General features: G+C 39.1%; 1 protein-coding gene across 4 annotated transcripts in view; it reads right to left on the bottom strand.

Moving 5' to 3' along the window:
- Nucleotides 1-15,292, bottom strand: part of UBLCP1 (ubiquitin like domain containing CTD phosphatase 1) — a 71,062-nt gene that overhangs the window by 10,568 nt on the left and 45,202 nt on the right. Inside the window, exons 1-8 of one of the 4 annotated variants that reach the window (XM_002710346.6) lie at nucleotides 10,597-10,652; nucleotides 7,160-7,356; nucleotides 6,298-6,389; nucleotides 5,827-5,912; nucleotides 5,632-5,747; nucleotides 4,555-4,653; nucleotides 1,151-1,188; nucleotides 558-656 (exon numbers count right to left, since the gene is read on the bottom strand). In XM_002710346.6, coding sequence (XP_002710392.1) covers nucleotides 558-656; nucleotides 1,151-1,188; nucleotides 4,555-4,653; nucleotides 5,632-5,747; nucleotides 5,827-5,912; nucleotides 6,298-6,389; nucleotides 7,160-7,313 — 684 coding nt within the window. In that variant the 5' untranslated portion in view covers nucleotides 7,314-7,356; nucleotides 10,597-10,652. Of the gene's footprint in view, nucleotides 1-557; nucleotides 657-1,150; nucleotides 1,189-4,554; nucleotides 4,654-5,631; nucleotides 5,748-5,826; nucleotides 5,913-6,297; nucleotides 6,390-7,159; nucleotides 7,357-10,596; nucleotides 10,653-15,292 lie in introns of those variants that run through there. The other 3 variants (XM_089335012.1, XM_017341231.4, XM_089335013.1) reach the window with 3 other exon arrangements.

Raw genomic sequence — 15,292 nt, 5'->3', positions numbered from 1 at the left:
AGAGGAGCCTACAGACAAATATCTACAATAAGTAGTTACTTGATGAGCAAAACCTAGTCTATCAGTCCAATCTTCTTCTCTGATGGTTCCCATTGCTATTCTGTAAGGGAGAATATGTCTCTCCAAAGTATATACATCATGATACTTTTGATTTATTACCGATTCATATAAGGCAGGCTGAGACTGTTTTGGCTGGTTTCAAAATGTGCATGGAAAATGTGCATTTTAGTTCCATTTTCCACAAATGTTCTGAAGCATTTTCCTATCTTCCTTGATGACATTCAGTATTTGTTTCTCCTAACTCTGCTCAGCAAAACAATGCTGTCATCATCACAGGACAATTATCCATAACTACAAGATCCACTCTGGACAGCTCTGCTTTAAGATCCTTACTTAAAGATCATTAAAATGAGTACCTTTTACCCTTAAATACATTTTCCTAAGCCAAAACTTGTATGCATTTCTAAATCTTTCTGTAGTTTATTTCATCAGTATTAGTATAAAATGCAAACTAGAAAATTAGTACTTATTTAAATAGAAGTAAAATAATTTCTTACATCTATTAATCCTCTCCTGGGAGTATGCACTGTTATCATAGCAGCACTGTCCAACATGAAGGTAATCTTATAATTTGCATTTGTGCTCACTCCTAGCTCCTAGATAAAAAAACAAAAACAAAAACTGCCAGGTTAAAATATAATAATGTAGAAAATTCAAGACTTTCAGAATAGTAGCTTCAGTTTCCCATAATAAAAATTTTCTACTCAATGGCTGCCATATCTTGCTAATTAACAACTAGCAATAGTTTCACTTAGTTAAATCAATAAATAGTGATAGGAAAATAAACTAAAAGGAGATTATCTCCTAATTCACCACCTTACAATAGAAAGCATCTCTTTGAGTATTACACACCAGAGTAAAAGAAGGAAAAGACAGCATTATTGTAAAATGAGGAGAGGAGGGAACAGGAGCTTAGGTAAATTATTTTCTTGAAAAGAAGAAAAACAGTAGGCATTCAGTACAATCTACCATTAAATGGTCTTTAAAAACACTTTTACTTCACACGCTGATATATACTTCAGTTCCAGACTTTTAACAAGACAAATACAACTTCAAAACATTTTTAAATGGATTGCTTTCTGATACTTACTTTCATTTTAGCTTCAATCCACTTCATATTTGTTGCAGCTACAATATGAGGGACAATACAATACATATGAAAAGGTTTAGTTTCATTAAAAAAAAACTTTCTTCAATGTAAGTTTTCTAAGACAAAGTTTAAATGCATAACAAATAACAGTACCTAGCATATTTATAATTTCCTTTAAAATATAAGAACAACCTTAAAGGTAAAACTTCAAGACAATAAAATTTAAACTTTTATCTATAAAATACAGGTAGGTCAATGCACAAAAGAACTTTGAACCCAGGAAATGTTTAAGATCTAAACTCCAGGGTGGATGTTTGGCATGGAGGTTAAGGCACTGCTTGAGACGCCAACACCCTACAGGAGAGTGCCTGGGTTCCAGCTGCAGCTCTGCTTTGGATTCTGGCTCCCTGCTAATATGCACCTTGGGAGGCAGCAGGTGTTGGCCTAAACATTTAGGTCTTTGTCACCACATAGGAGATCTGGATTGAATTCTAGGCTCGTAGCTTTGGCCTGGCCCAGCCCCAGCTCTTGCAGGCACTTGAAGAGGGAACCAGCAGACGAAAGATCTCTCTGTGGTCTGTTTCCCTGTCTTTCAAATAAATAGAAACAAATATATAATATATATATATTTTAAAGTAGGTCCACTGAAAATTTGTATTTTGTAAGACTCAGCAAATTAATGCTCATTGAGTCCAACAACTTATAAAAAGGAATCTGAGGCAAATATAAAGTGTACCTATGTTAGATATTTGCTCAGTATCAGATACGAATCAGTTTGGGGATCACCAAGACTAAAATTCAATCCTCATCTTTTTGTGCCTTTCCTGGTCACAAGTTACTGGACTAAATTATTAAAGTATGCATGTATATTTTTTAAAGGTAAAATAATTCCCTGATTTGTAGCAATCAAAATAACCACTTTGCACACAAAATTGGCTGGATTAATCAAAATTGTACAGATAGTCATATCTACAATGAAAACAGTCACAAGACAGGGAAATACAGGTTTTTCCTTTTTCAATTCAATACCTATTTTGTGTCTAATCTACCCCCCACTCCAAAAGACTGACAGCTAATAGAGTTTTGAATTACTATGTTATACCTGGTGCCAGTTGCTACACTGGTATTTCTATTGTTAAAGCAAACCTGTAGCACAGGTTTAGTTACCTTAATTTTCTCAGTTGAGGAAACTAAGGCTCAGTAAGATGAGAAGACAGGTCCATTGTTAAGACAGTAGGACAGAGGCAGAATTAAAATTAGTCTATTTAGCGCCAAACTGAAGTGCCCTTTTCAACTTACTACTACAAAATATCCCAAATTACAGAAATAAATCACTTTAAATATCTGCTTGCAAAAGTTTCTCAATTTTCTTACTTTAAATTTTATTTCTTTAATTTACTTGAAAAGTGGAGGAGATAAGACACACAGAAATTTCCCACATGCTGGTTTACTCCTTAAATGTTTGCAACAGCCAAGGCTGGGCTGGGCCAATGCCAAGAAGCTAGGAACTCAATCTGGGTCTCCCATATAGATGACAGGCCCAATCACTTGAGTTATCACCTGATGCCTCCCAGAGTGAACATTAGTAGGAAGCTTGAATCAAGAGCAGGGTCAAGACTCAGGCCCAGACATTCTGGTATGTGACGTAGGTAACCTAAGTGGTGACTGAACTGTTAGGCCAAATGCCCACCCCTTTCTAAATTTCTAAGTCTAGTTTAAAAACATCTAGAGGACAATTTTTTTTTCCTCAAATGTCAGCTCAGGTCAGAGTTGCTGAACAAATATTTGCTTACCAGGAAGCTCACTTCCACTATCTTACTAAACCAACAACAACAACAACAACAAAAACCAAAACATGATATTTTGACAATGTTTTCAATCTTTAACAGTTATGAACTCATATTATCACTGAACAATGAAAATTTATAGACTGAAGAACTATGTGGCTTTTCAACAAAGACTCAGTACATTTAAATTTAATTGATGGAATTTTATTTAATTCATAATCAGGATAATTCTCTCCTTAAGACACTGCCAAGAAGTAACTCTAAATGTCTGCAAGGAAGTGGCTATAAATCAATGCATTGTTGCATCTTCCAAGTCTTGCCATTAAAAAAAAGAAGTCAATTAATTGAATTATATAGTGCACTTAGTGATACAGCAGATTTTCTTGTTGGAGCAAACAATATCTTTTCACAAATCTGTACCTTCTTGAAATGATCCACAATTTAAGCAACAGTGCCTTAGTCCATATACTAATTTTTCATGCTACCTTTATTTCTGGGGAACTACATCACTGTGATTTTTTGTTATTGTTGTTGTTTTTTTTGTTTGTTTGTTTGTTTTCTTTTTGACAGGCAAAGTGGACAGTAAGAGACAGAGAGAAAGGTCTTCCTTCCGTTGGTTCACCCCCCAACGGCCGCTGCGGCCAGCGCACCGCGCTGATCCAAAGGCAGGAGCCAGGTGCTTCTCCTGGTCTCCCTTACGGGTGCAGGGCCCAAGGACTTGGGCCATCCTCCACTGCACTCCCGGGGCATAGCAGAGAACTGGACTGGAAAAGGGGCAACCGGGACAGAATCCATTGCCCCAACTGGGACTAGAACCCGGTATGCCGGCGCCGCAGGCAGAGGATTAGCCTATTGAGCCACGGCGCCGGTCCCACTGTGATCTTTTAAAAACCATATCTTGGGGCCAGTGCTCTGGTATAGTGGGTTAACGCCCTGCCTGGGGCACCAGCAACCCATATGGATGCCGGTTCAAGACCCGGCTGCTCCACTTCCAATCCAGCTCTCTGCTGTGGCCTGGAAAAGCAGTAGAGAGTGGCCCATGTCCTTGGACCCCTGCACCCGCATGGGGGACCCGGAAGAAGCTCCTGGGTCCTGGCTTCAGATTGGCGCAGCTCTGGCCATTGCGGCCAATTGGGGAGTGAACCATGGGATGGAAGACTTCTCTCTCTCTCTCTCTCCTCTCTCTGTGTAACTCTGACTTTCAAATAAATAACTACATCTTTAAAAAAAAAAAACAAAAACAAACAAACAAACAAAAAAAACTAAGTCTTTTGAAACCAAAAGAACAAAGGAGAAAACAATGATATCCTGAAGCATCAAGAATCTCACTGTAAAGACAAGTAACAAAAAGCTCTAATCAAGGTGGGGCTCCTGTAGAAAATAATGCTATTTTTATTATGCTACCATAATTTACTCTTGACTGTACTTAACTATCTTAGTGTTATCTGGCAATTTTGTATTGTGATGTAAGAAAGCCATATATGCTTTCTATTAGACATTCGCTAACAAAATAAAGTTTCATTTTAAAAACAGGAAATCTGAAGCCACATATTGTAGAACAGAATAATTTAATAAATCATTTTATTTCTATAGACATAAAAAAAAGATATAGCTTACACCAAATAACAATGTCATAATCTTCATATGCAGATGTGAGGAATTCATGAAGATATGGCCTCATTAATTCCACCCCAGTCTCAGCACAAGACCTATGGTCTAAAAGGAAATTGATCATAAATAACCTAATATCAATGAAATTATGAAATGTAATACATTGTGAAACATTTAATAAACAACTGCAAATGCAATAATTCAACTGCAAACTGCTTCAGATCAAGTAACACTGGCTGATAAAAAGATGTTTTTTAAAGTCCACAATTTAATACTCTTGAAATCCACTCAGAACATTACATCTATTTTTCTCAAAGTGTAATACTGGAAATTCAGGCTTATACTGTAAACTATAAATTTTTTTTCTCATCTAATCTCTGAAGTGTAGGTGCTGTTTTATGATAAACTATATACATACACCACAGTAGTTTGTCATTTACCGTGCAGATATTAACACATTTCACCAAAATGAAAGGATCACTTAATAATTAAATTTTAAATTGAACTGTACATTAACTTATAATATAAATGTAAAGTTTAGAATTAAGACAAATTATAATATCAATTTATTGCCAGTATCAGACATGAGAATTTTTAAATTCAAGAATTAACTCAACATAAACAGAAAACCAAGGATAAAATATCAGAAATTATTTTTAAAATATTAAATTTTATTTAATATTCAATATGTTTAAAATATTTCTCATAAAAGTTTAAATGTTAACCAATAGGAAATGATTTGATTAAATTATGGTGCATCTGCAAGCTAGGATATTATATGGTTAAATGTACATATGTTTAATTCACAACAAATATTTTATGACTAAAAAGACATTAACTCTATTATTAAAAAAGAAAAAGGAGATACAAACTCATTCTAAAAGACATACATCAAAACAATAAAGAGCAGTCATCTTTGGGTCCCAGTTTATAGATGCCTTCTTTTTTTTGCTTATCTGCAACGATTCATTTGTAATGGTAAGAAAACTTTTCAAGTATTTCATGAGTTGCTGGGAAATGGAAATAAAATTTTAAAACTTGTTATAGATAACAGAAGATGAAATGCAAGATTAACTGACTTACCAAATAATGTATAATCAACATCTAGTACCAAAAGCTTTTTCCCTTCCCTAGGAGGATTCAAAATTTCCACTTTGTACTCTTTCACTCTGCGAGAAATTTTTAGGAGGTTTTCTTCCCTGATGAAAAAAATGAAGTGAGATGAAACATTCACTTTTTCTCACGGACAATCAACCTCTTCTAAAGTGAAATGCTTACCTATTTTCTACTTCAACAACTTCATCTTCAATATCAAAATCGTTAACAACATCATCATTGTCAGGGGGTGGACCCAAGACATCTTCCTATCAAGATAGAAAAAAGTTCTTGTTTTACCACATTATCTTTAATATACAGAATATATGCATAACAATACTGAGTGAGGTACGATTTGAATTCAAGTGTCTTGCAAGCACACACTGTGTGAAAATTTCCACAATTAATAACTCATTATATATGTCCCCTGGACAGATTTACCATGTTAAATTTGACCACGTGAGCTACTACCATACTTACAGCTAACTATATACTAAAGTTTCCCAGTACTCATTTTCAGCTGAGTTAATACCATAATCACTGTGAAGCTTTTATTTTTCACTGACAACTTTATAAAAATCAAAACTACGATACAACAGTGTACTATAAATCATATCTTTAAAGGGACAAATGGTAACAAAAGTAAACATTTACCAAGCTCTCCTCACGAGTTCCCATCATCATGATTTTAGTATTTGGTTTCAGTTTGAGAGCTCCAAGCTTAACATCATTTTCTGCAGGTTTGCCTACAATACAAGCAAATGACTGTTTTCTCACTAAAGTTCAGGTGCTGGTTTCACTATTCCATTATACAAAACCCTAACGTTAAAAGGTCTGGTACAGATGCCATAACTGTTCTTTTTCTGTTGTTGTTGAACTGTCCATATCCAAGACACCAATAAACTGCAACTAATTCAAGGACTGTTTTTCCCCCCTTTCCATCTTAGAACACAACCTTTACTCAACAAAATAAACTAATAGTTTATTTTATCGTTCAAGATGAAGAAAACTGTTCTCCAGGAAGCTTTGAGAATTGAATGCCCAAGACAAAAGTGTAGATTTACGGTTACTCAAAACTCACCCTTCAAAGATGCAACAAATGCATACACTATAAAAGTCCCTTTTAAAAGCTAGATGTAAACACTGTCCATAATTTTTAAATATCACTTTTACTTTTGAACTGGGAAAGATAATTTGGAAGAACACAAAACGCAATCTATAATGAAAACACTGTGCTAAAAAGTAAATGTCAGAAAATAAATGACAGTTTCATCAGGGATATCCATGCCAAAGGTTTAACAAGCAAACACAAAGTGTCAGAGGAATCAACAATAATCTTAATAGTGAGAGTATTTTGAACTAACCTTTAACGTTCTAACTTTTACCACTAAAGCAATTTTAGGAGACTAACCCTACCAAAGAAATCTCCAAAGGAAAAGACAAGAAAACAACTGAAAACAGCAAACAGAAAATCCATAAATATCAATGCAAAAATTTGAAGTGGTGAGAGCATTACCTTTAACTTTGAGTCCCAGCAACTTCTGGCGTTCTGGCAGCACCCCTGTAAGGGTCTTGAGAAACTGCTTGAGGTCCAGCACAGTATCATCTTCTGAAAGTGTAGTCACGGAATATTCCTGTCCACCCCATTTCACAATGATAGGAAGAGCCATTCTGGAAGCATATGAGTTAGCACCTTTCCTTCAGGAGAAATACCTAGAAGGAAATGCATATGCAAATGAGTAAGATAAAACAGATAAACAGAATCAAACCTGTAACTTTAGTTTTATAAAAACATGCAGTTTAAGCCCTGTTTTACAATTTGATGGTGGAGAAACATGATTTTTGTCCTTACAAAGTTAAAAGTTACCCACTTTCCAATTTTTGGCCTACAAGGTATTACTACTTCCCAAGGTTTTATCAGATTCTCCATTATTCCACTAGAAAGGAGCAATAATGAGCTACATATCCCACCTATTTTATTTAATTACATCTATGCTAACAGCAAGATCCTTCATGATGACCAGCCAGCAGGTTGAACATTTGAAAAGTAGTGTAGTAGGGTCACTAAAAGCCAGGCTACCTGGGTTCAGATCTCAGCTTTTTCCCATACTAGCTATTTAATCATGGGAAGCTAGCTTGATCCTTAGTGTCTGCATTTCCTCATATGTAAAAGAGATGATACTACTACTTACCTCTTAGGATTCCTATGAGGATTAATTTGGTTAATATTTGTAAGTCATACAGTGTTGCGCACACAGTATTACATATGTATTAATAAAATTAAGTTGAAAGCTGAAAGCTTATTATGTTCCAGGTACTATGCTAAACAAACAACAATCAGCCAGTATTTGATACTTTATGACCTGGACAGTTTTTACACAGACAATCTCATTAACAAAGTGGTTTGATAAGAGTGCTCCCTCTTTCACAATTAAAGAAACAAAAGTTTTGAAAAGCTAGGTAATCTACTCATGGACTCAGTTCTTCTAACTAAACCTCTTTTCTTCTCCTACACAACTGTCTCTCAAACTGGACCTACAGGAATCAAGGCATCAAAGATCAGTAAACACAAAACCCACAAGCACAAATCTAGGCAAAAAAAAAGATTATATGGCAACTGCTACTCTCATCAGCAATCAAATGCTGAGCATCTTCCCCCCACAGCTTTCACTTTTCACTCACTCTTCTGCCCCCTCCCCCACGTCAGAGAACTGCATTTTCCAATCTTAAAGTATTAGCATTCTCAAATGCTTTCATTTATTTGATGAAACATTTGCCTGTACTCTTCATGCAACTATCATGACCAACTGCAAGAGAAGGCAAAGTTTGAGTTTCAGTTTGCAAAAATAATTTGACAACAAAGTATCTAACATGGCCATTATTATTCATAACTACTCTTATGTTTACAACCTGTTCTACTGAAAACTTTACCAAAGTGTGGTACTTTAGGGCAGTGTGTTCCATTTTAGACAGAACTGGCTCCAACAAATATTAATGCTCTTCAATAAAAAGCCAAATGGATTTTTGAGTCAAACTTAAATAAGACTTAAAACAATATCTGTTTGAAAGAGGTGGAAATCAAAATGATAATTTACAAGCTTTATGAAAGCAACCAACACTAACTGAAATGGGCAGAGTTAAGAATTTGGAATTCAGGTAATCTTGATCATTTCTTATGTCAACTAGTCGTTTTCAAAGTATGGACCCTGGACGATCCAAAAGCATCATCTTTACTGGGCAAGCTGTTAGAAATGTAATCGGTGGTGAAGGCACCTGGCAATTTGTGTTTTAAACAAGCCCCACCCCCGTCTCTGATTCATGCTAAAATTTGAGAGCCACTGCTCTGGGCTCTTCAATGTTCTCAGCCTTAAAAAAGAAAATGTGCCAGATGGAGTAGGTCTTTGTGCTTTATAAAGCAGCACAGAAACATTATAAAGCACCTGTGCCATACATGGGAATTCCCAGTTGGCAAATGTACTAAAGGATCAAGCGATAAAAAAAAAAAAAAATCTCAAAAATTTAAATGCATAAGTACTTAAGGCTGTTTTTAAAAAGTTGCTGATGGAGCCAGTGCTGTGGCTTCGCGGGTAAGGCTGCCGCCTGCAGTGCCTGGCATCCCATGTGGGTACCGGTTCAAATCCCGGCTGCTCCACTTCTGATCCAGCTCTCTGCTATGGCCTGGGAAAGCAGTGGAAGATGGCCCAAAGCCTTGGGTCTCTGCAATAGTGTAGAAGACCCAGAAGAAGCTCCTGGCTTCATATCGTCGCAGCTCTGGCCATTGCTGCCACTGGGGAGTGGAGGACCTCTTTCTCTCTGCCCCTGCCTCTCTGCAACTCTGCTTTTCAAATAAATAAATCTTTAAAAAAAATTTTTTTTTAAAGTTGCTGAACCTCAACTGGTTCCACACTGTTTCTGGGATCATTCACATCAATGGCACAGCAGGATATAAATGCATGAGCTATTTTATTTTCATATTTAAACTTCTTTCCCAAGCAATCTTACTTTGTATCATTTCAGACTCCATTGAAATTTATAAACTGAAAAACGACTGCAGTAAGGACGGCAATCAAACCCCCAAAAAGCATGCAAACTAGAGTTGAGTGCAGTTGTTCCGGCTGCAGTTCCTATGCCTAACATACAGTGTTGCCTTGACCTAGTCAGCTCCTGAATTGTACCCAGTTTTCTCAACCACAAGACCAGGCTATTAATATTTACTGGACAGTAACAGTGTCAAAGTGTGAAATAAGACGTGTGACAGCACTTTGTCAATTGTCCGCAACGATGCAAATGGAGATGGTGAGAAAACAGCATGCTAAACCACTTAACTGAATTATCTCATCCGATCCTCGCAAGCCTGAACTGAACAACTACTGTTACACACTTTGGAAACCTGAAAGAGAAGTTAACGTGCCCAAGACCACACTACGAAAAAGTAGCAAAGGCGGAAACTGGAAAGTAAAGCGGACGGGGTGGGGTTAACTTCATCGCCCAGAAGAGGTTAACTGTGAGGAACTGTCCACTCCCAGCCAGAGCAGGACAACTGTAGCAACTGCGAAGTGGTGCAGAGGACAGAGCTGGGCGAAGTGATTGGCACGGGACAGCATCACAGGGCCGGCACGGGCTCCAGGACCAAGAGGGCCGGGATGCCTTCCACAAGCAGGGTCAGGGGAGAGACGGCCGTGCTCCACAAGCGAGAGAAATGACGCTAAGGGCACAAAGCCTACGAGAACGCAGGGGAGCCCCGAAACAGGCCAGAAAGCCTGAAGTGAAGACGGCCTCGGCCACCAGCGGGCCGGAGCCAGGGGCCTGGGGGTGGGACTACGGCAGACACGGCCTCCAACACGCCGATGAGAGCCGCGGTGCAGGCCACGCCGATGAACCGCAAAGCCGGAACCACCCAGCCCCAATGGCGTCACCGCCGGCAGCGGGTCGGGGTGCCCTGCATCCCCTCACCTGGAGCGGAACCAGCGGCAGCAGACGTAGGGACAGTCCGCAGCGGAACCGAAGGCAACCGGAAGTAGAGGGCGGGACCGGAACCGGCTGAGGAAGCGGAAGTGGGTGGTTTGAGACGGAAATGCGATGTTGACAGAAGGGTTCTTTTCCGTGTTTTTCATCCTGTCCACTCTAGCGTTCTGTACATGTACAAGGCGACGAGGAAGCTAGGCCTTTCCGAGACAGACCTTTCTGCAGACACCCAAGATACCTGCGTGGGCGCCGGTTTGTGCTGGCTCTGCGCATGCGCGCACCAGTGGGCGCCCAGCTGAGTGGGCGCGGCGGGACCGCTCCTTTCTTGTTTGGGCGGAGTCGGAACTGGGTGGGGAAGGTGGTTTAGCTTGTCCAGGTGTGCTGAGATCTTTACGGGACCGGGGACCAGGACTCCTGTCGCTGTATCATGTTCCGAACGAGCAGACGAGGTTGCCCAAAGGACCACCAACAGTAGTAATTAGAAGGGTTTAGAATTTTACGCAATCCAAGGGGAAAGTAGTGCGTCAGGAAAAGAAAAGAACAAGCCTGAGTGACTCAGAACCAAGGATGCACATCTCATTTGACAGCTGTGATCGAGATGACGGTAGGGCCTTGTATCCTGTCTCCACCCACCCACAATTACCTCGGTGCCCTCATCCCTCCAAAGGCAAGCAGAGACGAAGACCGAAGCTAACAAAGGAATTCCAGATTTTAAAGGAAAGTCAGATCAGTCCTCATCTGGTCCATACAGCGAACTCCCTACTGGCATTATTTACTGTTACGAAGAGAGGAGGAAAAGCCATTGCCCACTGGACTAGTGTGTACACAGCCAAGCAAAACTTGAATTTTGAAAAGGAAAGGAAAACCTGAATGTGATATTGTCCTCGACTGTGCCCTTGTCCCTAAATTATTGTATGTTTCCTTCTACTTGACAGCGATGTAACTGATTCATGTTTGTTTCTTGGCAGTGATGGAAAGGAAGCAAAGAGCCAAGTTTTGTGTCTTAATAGTTCTCCTTCCCTCCCTCGTTGGATAATTTCTCACTGTACTAGTAATGCAATTATACCTGCCAATTTAAAAAATTCAAGCATCTTGCAAAAAAAAATAAGAAAATCCCAAATTAAAAGAATTTGTATATTAGTAGTCAAACCAAAATGAAAGAGAAAACAAAAAACCACCAAGAAATCCAGATCTTCAGTCCAATCTCTTCCTTGCTTTGTTCACTTGCCAACCAGCTGCTTGACCACTTTGTTTTTGCTGTTGTGATAAAAGTAGCTTGTTTTGTTAATCACCAACCGCCAGCTAAAGCATTTTTTAAGCTTCACTAATTTCAACATATGTACCACTCTTCCTAGGGAGGTTCTTGTTTTTAATGGTAGGATAACCATGTTGCATGGGGTTTAAAGAGTTAGGTGTTACTGGAGTGTAGAGAATTTTAACAATTGCCAAAGTGTGACACAATTGCATTTCTCAGAGAATTCGTGTTAACAAAGTATTTTGAATAAACAGTTCATGTAAAAGAGGATTTTTAATAGAAAACTTTAACAAATAAAAATTTCAAAAATACAACTTTTGGATTATAGCAGTTCTTCCCCCCCATAACCACCCTCCCACCTGCAAATCATCCAATCTCCTACACCCTCTCCCATCCCATTCTTCATTAAGATTCATTTTTAATTAGCTTTATATACAGAAGATCAACTCTATACTGAGGAAAGATTTCAACAGTTTGCACCCAGACACACAAAGTATAAAGTACTGTTTGAAGACAAGTTTTACCTTAGTACAACACATTAAGGACGGAGGTCCTACATGGGGAGTAAGTGCACAGTGACTCCTGTTGTTGATTTAACAATTGACACTCTCATTTATTTTTTTTTTTTATCTTTTATTTAATGAATATAAATTTCCAAAGTACGACTCATGGGTTACAATGGCTTCCCCTCCCATACCGTCCCTCCCACCAACAACCCTCCCCTTTCCCACTCCCTCTCCCCTTCCATTCACATCAAGATTCATTTTCGATTATCTTAATATACAGAAGATCAGCTTAGTATACCTTAAGTAAGTATTTCAACAGTTTGCTCCCACACAGAAACATAAAGTGAAAAATAATAGATGATTTTTTTTTAAATGATGAAATCAGATCAGACCCATTGTCATGTCCAATCCCAGTGAGAGTCAAGTTGGGAATTGAAAATTTCTTTCTTTTTTTTTTTTTTTTTTTTTTTTTTTACAGAAGATCAGTTTAGTGTACATTAAGCAAAGATTTCAGTCGTTTGCACCCCCATAGAAACACAAAGTGAAATATACTGTTTGAGTACTCGTTATAGCATTAAGCCTCAGTGTACAGCATGTTAAGGACCGAGATCCTACATGAGGAGTAAGTGCACAGTGACTCCTGTTGTTGACTTTACCAATTGACACTCCTGTTTATGGCATCAGTAATCTCCCTATGCACCAGTTATGAGTTTCCAAGGCTATGGAAGCCCCTTGAGTTCTCCGACTCTCATCTTGTTTAGACACGGTCATAGTCAAAGTGGAGGTTCTCTCCTCCCTTCAGAGAAAGGCACCTCCCTCTTTGAAGACCTGTTCTTTCCACTGGGATCTCACTCACAGAGATCTTTTTGCCAGAGTGTCTTGGCTTTCCATGCCTGAAATACTCTCATGGGCTTTTCAGCCAGATCCGAGTGCCTTTAGGGCTGATTCTGAGGCCAGAGTGCTATTTAGGACATCCGCCATTCTATGAGTCTGCTGAGTATCTCACTTCCCATGTTGGATCACTCTCCCCTTTATTTATTCTATCGGTTGGTGTTAGCAGATACTAGACTTGTTTATGTGCTCCCTTTGACTCTTAGTCCTTTCATTATGATCAATTGTGAACTGAAATTGATCACTTGGAGTAGTGAGATGGCATTGGCACATGCCACCTTGATGGGATTGAGTTGGAATCCCCTGGTATGTTTCCAACTCTACCAAATGGGGCAAGTCAGCCCGAGCATGTCCCAAATTATACATCTCTTCCCTCTCTTACTCCCACTCTTATGTTTAACAGGGATCACATTTCAGTTAATTTTCAACACTTAAGAATAACTGTGTGATAATTACAGAATTAAACCAGTCATATTAAGTAGAACAGACAAAAAAAAAATACTATGAGGGATAATGTATTAAGTTGTCCATTAGCAGTCAGAGCTATGCTGATCAAGTCACGATTTCTCATAGTGTCCATTTCACTTCAGGAGGTTTCCTTTTTGGTGTTGAGTCAGTTGTCACCGATCAGGGAGAACATATGGTATTTGTCCCTTTGGGACTGGCTTACTTCACTCAGCATGATGTGTTCCAGATTCCTCCGTTTTGTTGCAAATGACTGGATTTCGTTGTTTCTTACTGCGGTATAGTACTCTAAAGAATACATATCCCATAATTTCTTTATCCAGTCTACCGTTGATGGGCATTTAGGTTGGTTCCAGGTCTTGGCTATTGTGAATTGTGCTGCAATAAACATTAGGGTGCAGACCGCTTTTTTGTTTATCAATTTAAACTCCTTTGGGTAAATTCCAAGGAGTGGGATGGCTGGGTTGAATGGTAGGGTTATATTCAGGTTTCTGAGGAATCTCCAGACTGATTTCCATAGTGGCTTGACCAGTTTGCATTCCCACCAACAGTGGGTTAGACACTCTCATTTATGACATCAGTGATCACCCGAGGCTCTTGTCTTGAGCTGCCAAGGCTATGGAAGCCTCTTGAGTTCACAAACTCCGACATTATTTAGACAGGGCCATAAGCAAAGTGGAAGTTCTCTCCTCCCTTCAGAGAAAGGTACCTCCTTCTTTGATGGCCTCTTCTTTCCACTGGGATCTCACTGACAGAAATCATTCATGTAGGCCATTTTTTGCCACAGTGTCTTGGCTTTCCATGCCTGAAATGCTCTCAGGGGCTTTTTAGCCAGATCTGAATGCCTTAAGGGCTGATTCTGAGGCCAGAGCGCTGTTTAGGGCATTTGTCATTCTATGAGTCATAACAGAGGATTTAAAGTTATCTTTGTCAGGGCCCCTGCAGTGGCGCAGTGGGTTAACGCCCTGGCCTAAAGCGCCGGCATCCCATATGGACGCCGCTTCTAGTCCTGGCTGCTCCTCTTCCGATCCAGCATCTCTGCTCTGGCCTGGGATAGCAGTAGAGGATGGCCCAAGTCCTTGGGCCCCTGCACCTGCATGGGAGACCCAGAGGAGGCTCCTGGCTCCTAGCTTCGGATCGTCACAGCTCCAGCCGTTGCAGACATCTGGGGAGTAAACCAGCGGATGGAAGACCTCTCTCTCTGTCTCTACCTCTCTCTCTAACTCCTTCAAGTAAATAAAAAAATAAATCTTTAAAAAAAAAAGATGTTTGCTTCATTGTAATAAACTTATGATTCATACATAATTTTTTTATAATACACATTTTCTAAGAACTTTTTGAAGACCTGTAATACACTGTCATTGACTTGTGCATCTCTGCAGCAGCTAAAAATGCTGGAGATGCCTGAGGCATAGATAGTTGGTCAGGTCTAAGAGACTAAAAGAAATATAGAACCAATTTCACAAAATCAGGTGACAAACTGCTGCTATATACGATTATGTTTTGTTTGAAAGACAAAAAGACATTGCTAATCCTATGTCAAAAATCTATCACTATCTGGCTTTTT

Source organism: Oryctolagus cuniculus, chromosome 6 (assembly GCF_051225735.1).
Source record: "Oryctolagus cuniculus isolate XC-2025 breed Fujian yellow rabbit chromosome 6, ASM5122573v1, whole genome shotgun sequence".
NCBI classification, from domain to species: Eukaryota; Metazoa; Chordata; class Mammalia; order Lagomorpha; family Leporidae; genus Oryctolagus; species Oryctolagus cuniculus.
Note: the sequence above shows the minus strand (reverse complement) of the source record. Positions and strands in the feature narration are given on the sequence as shown.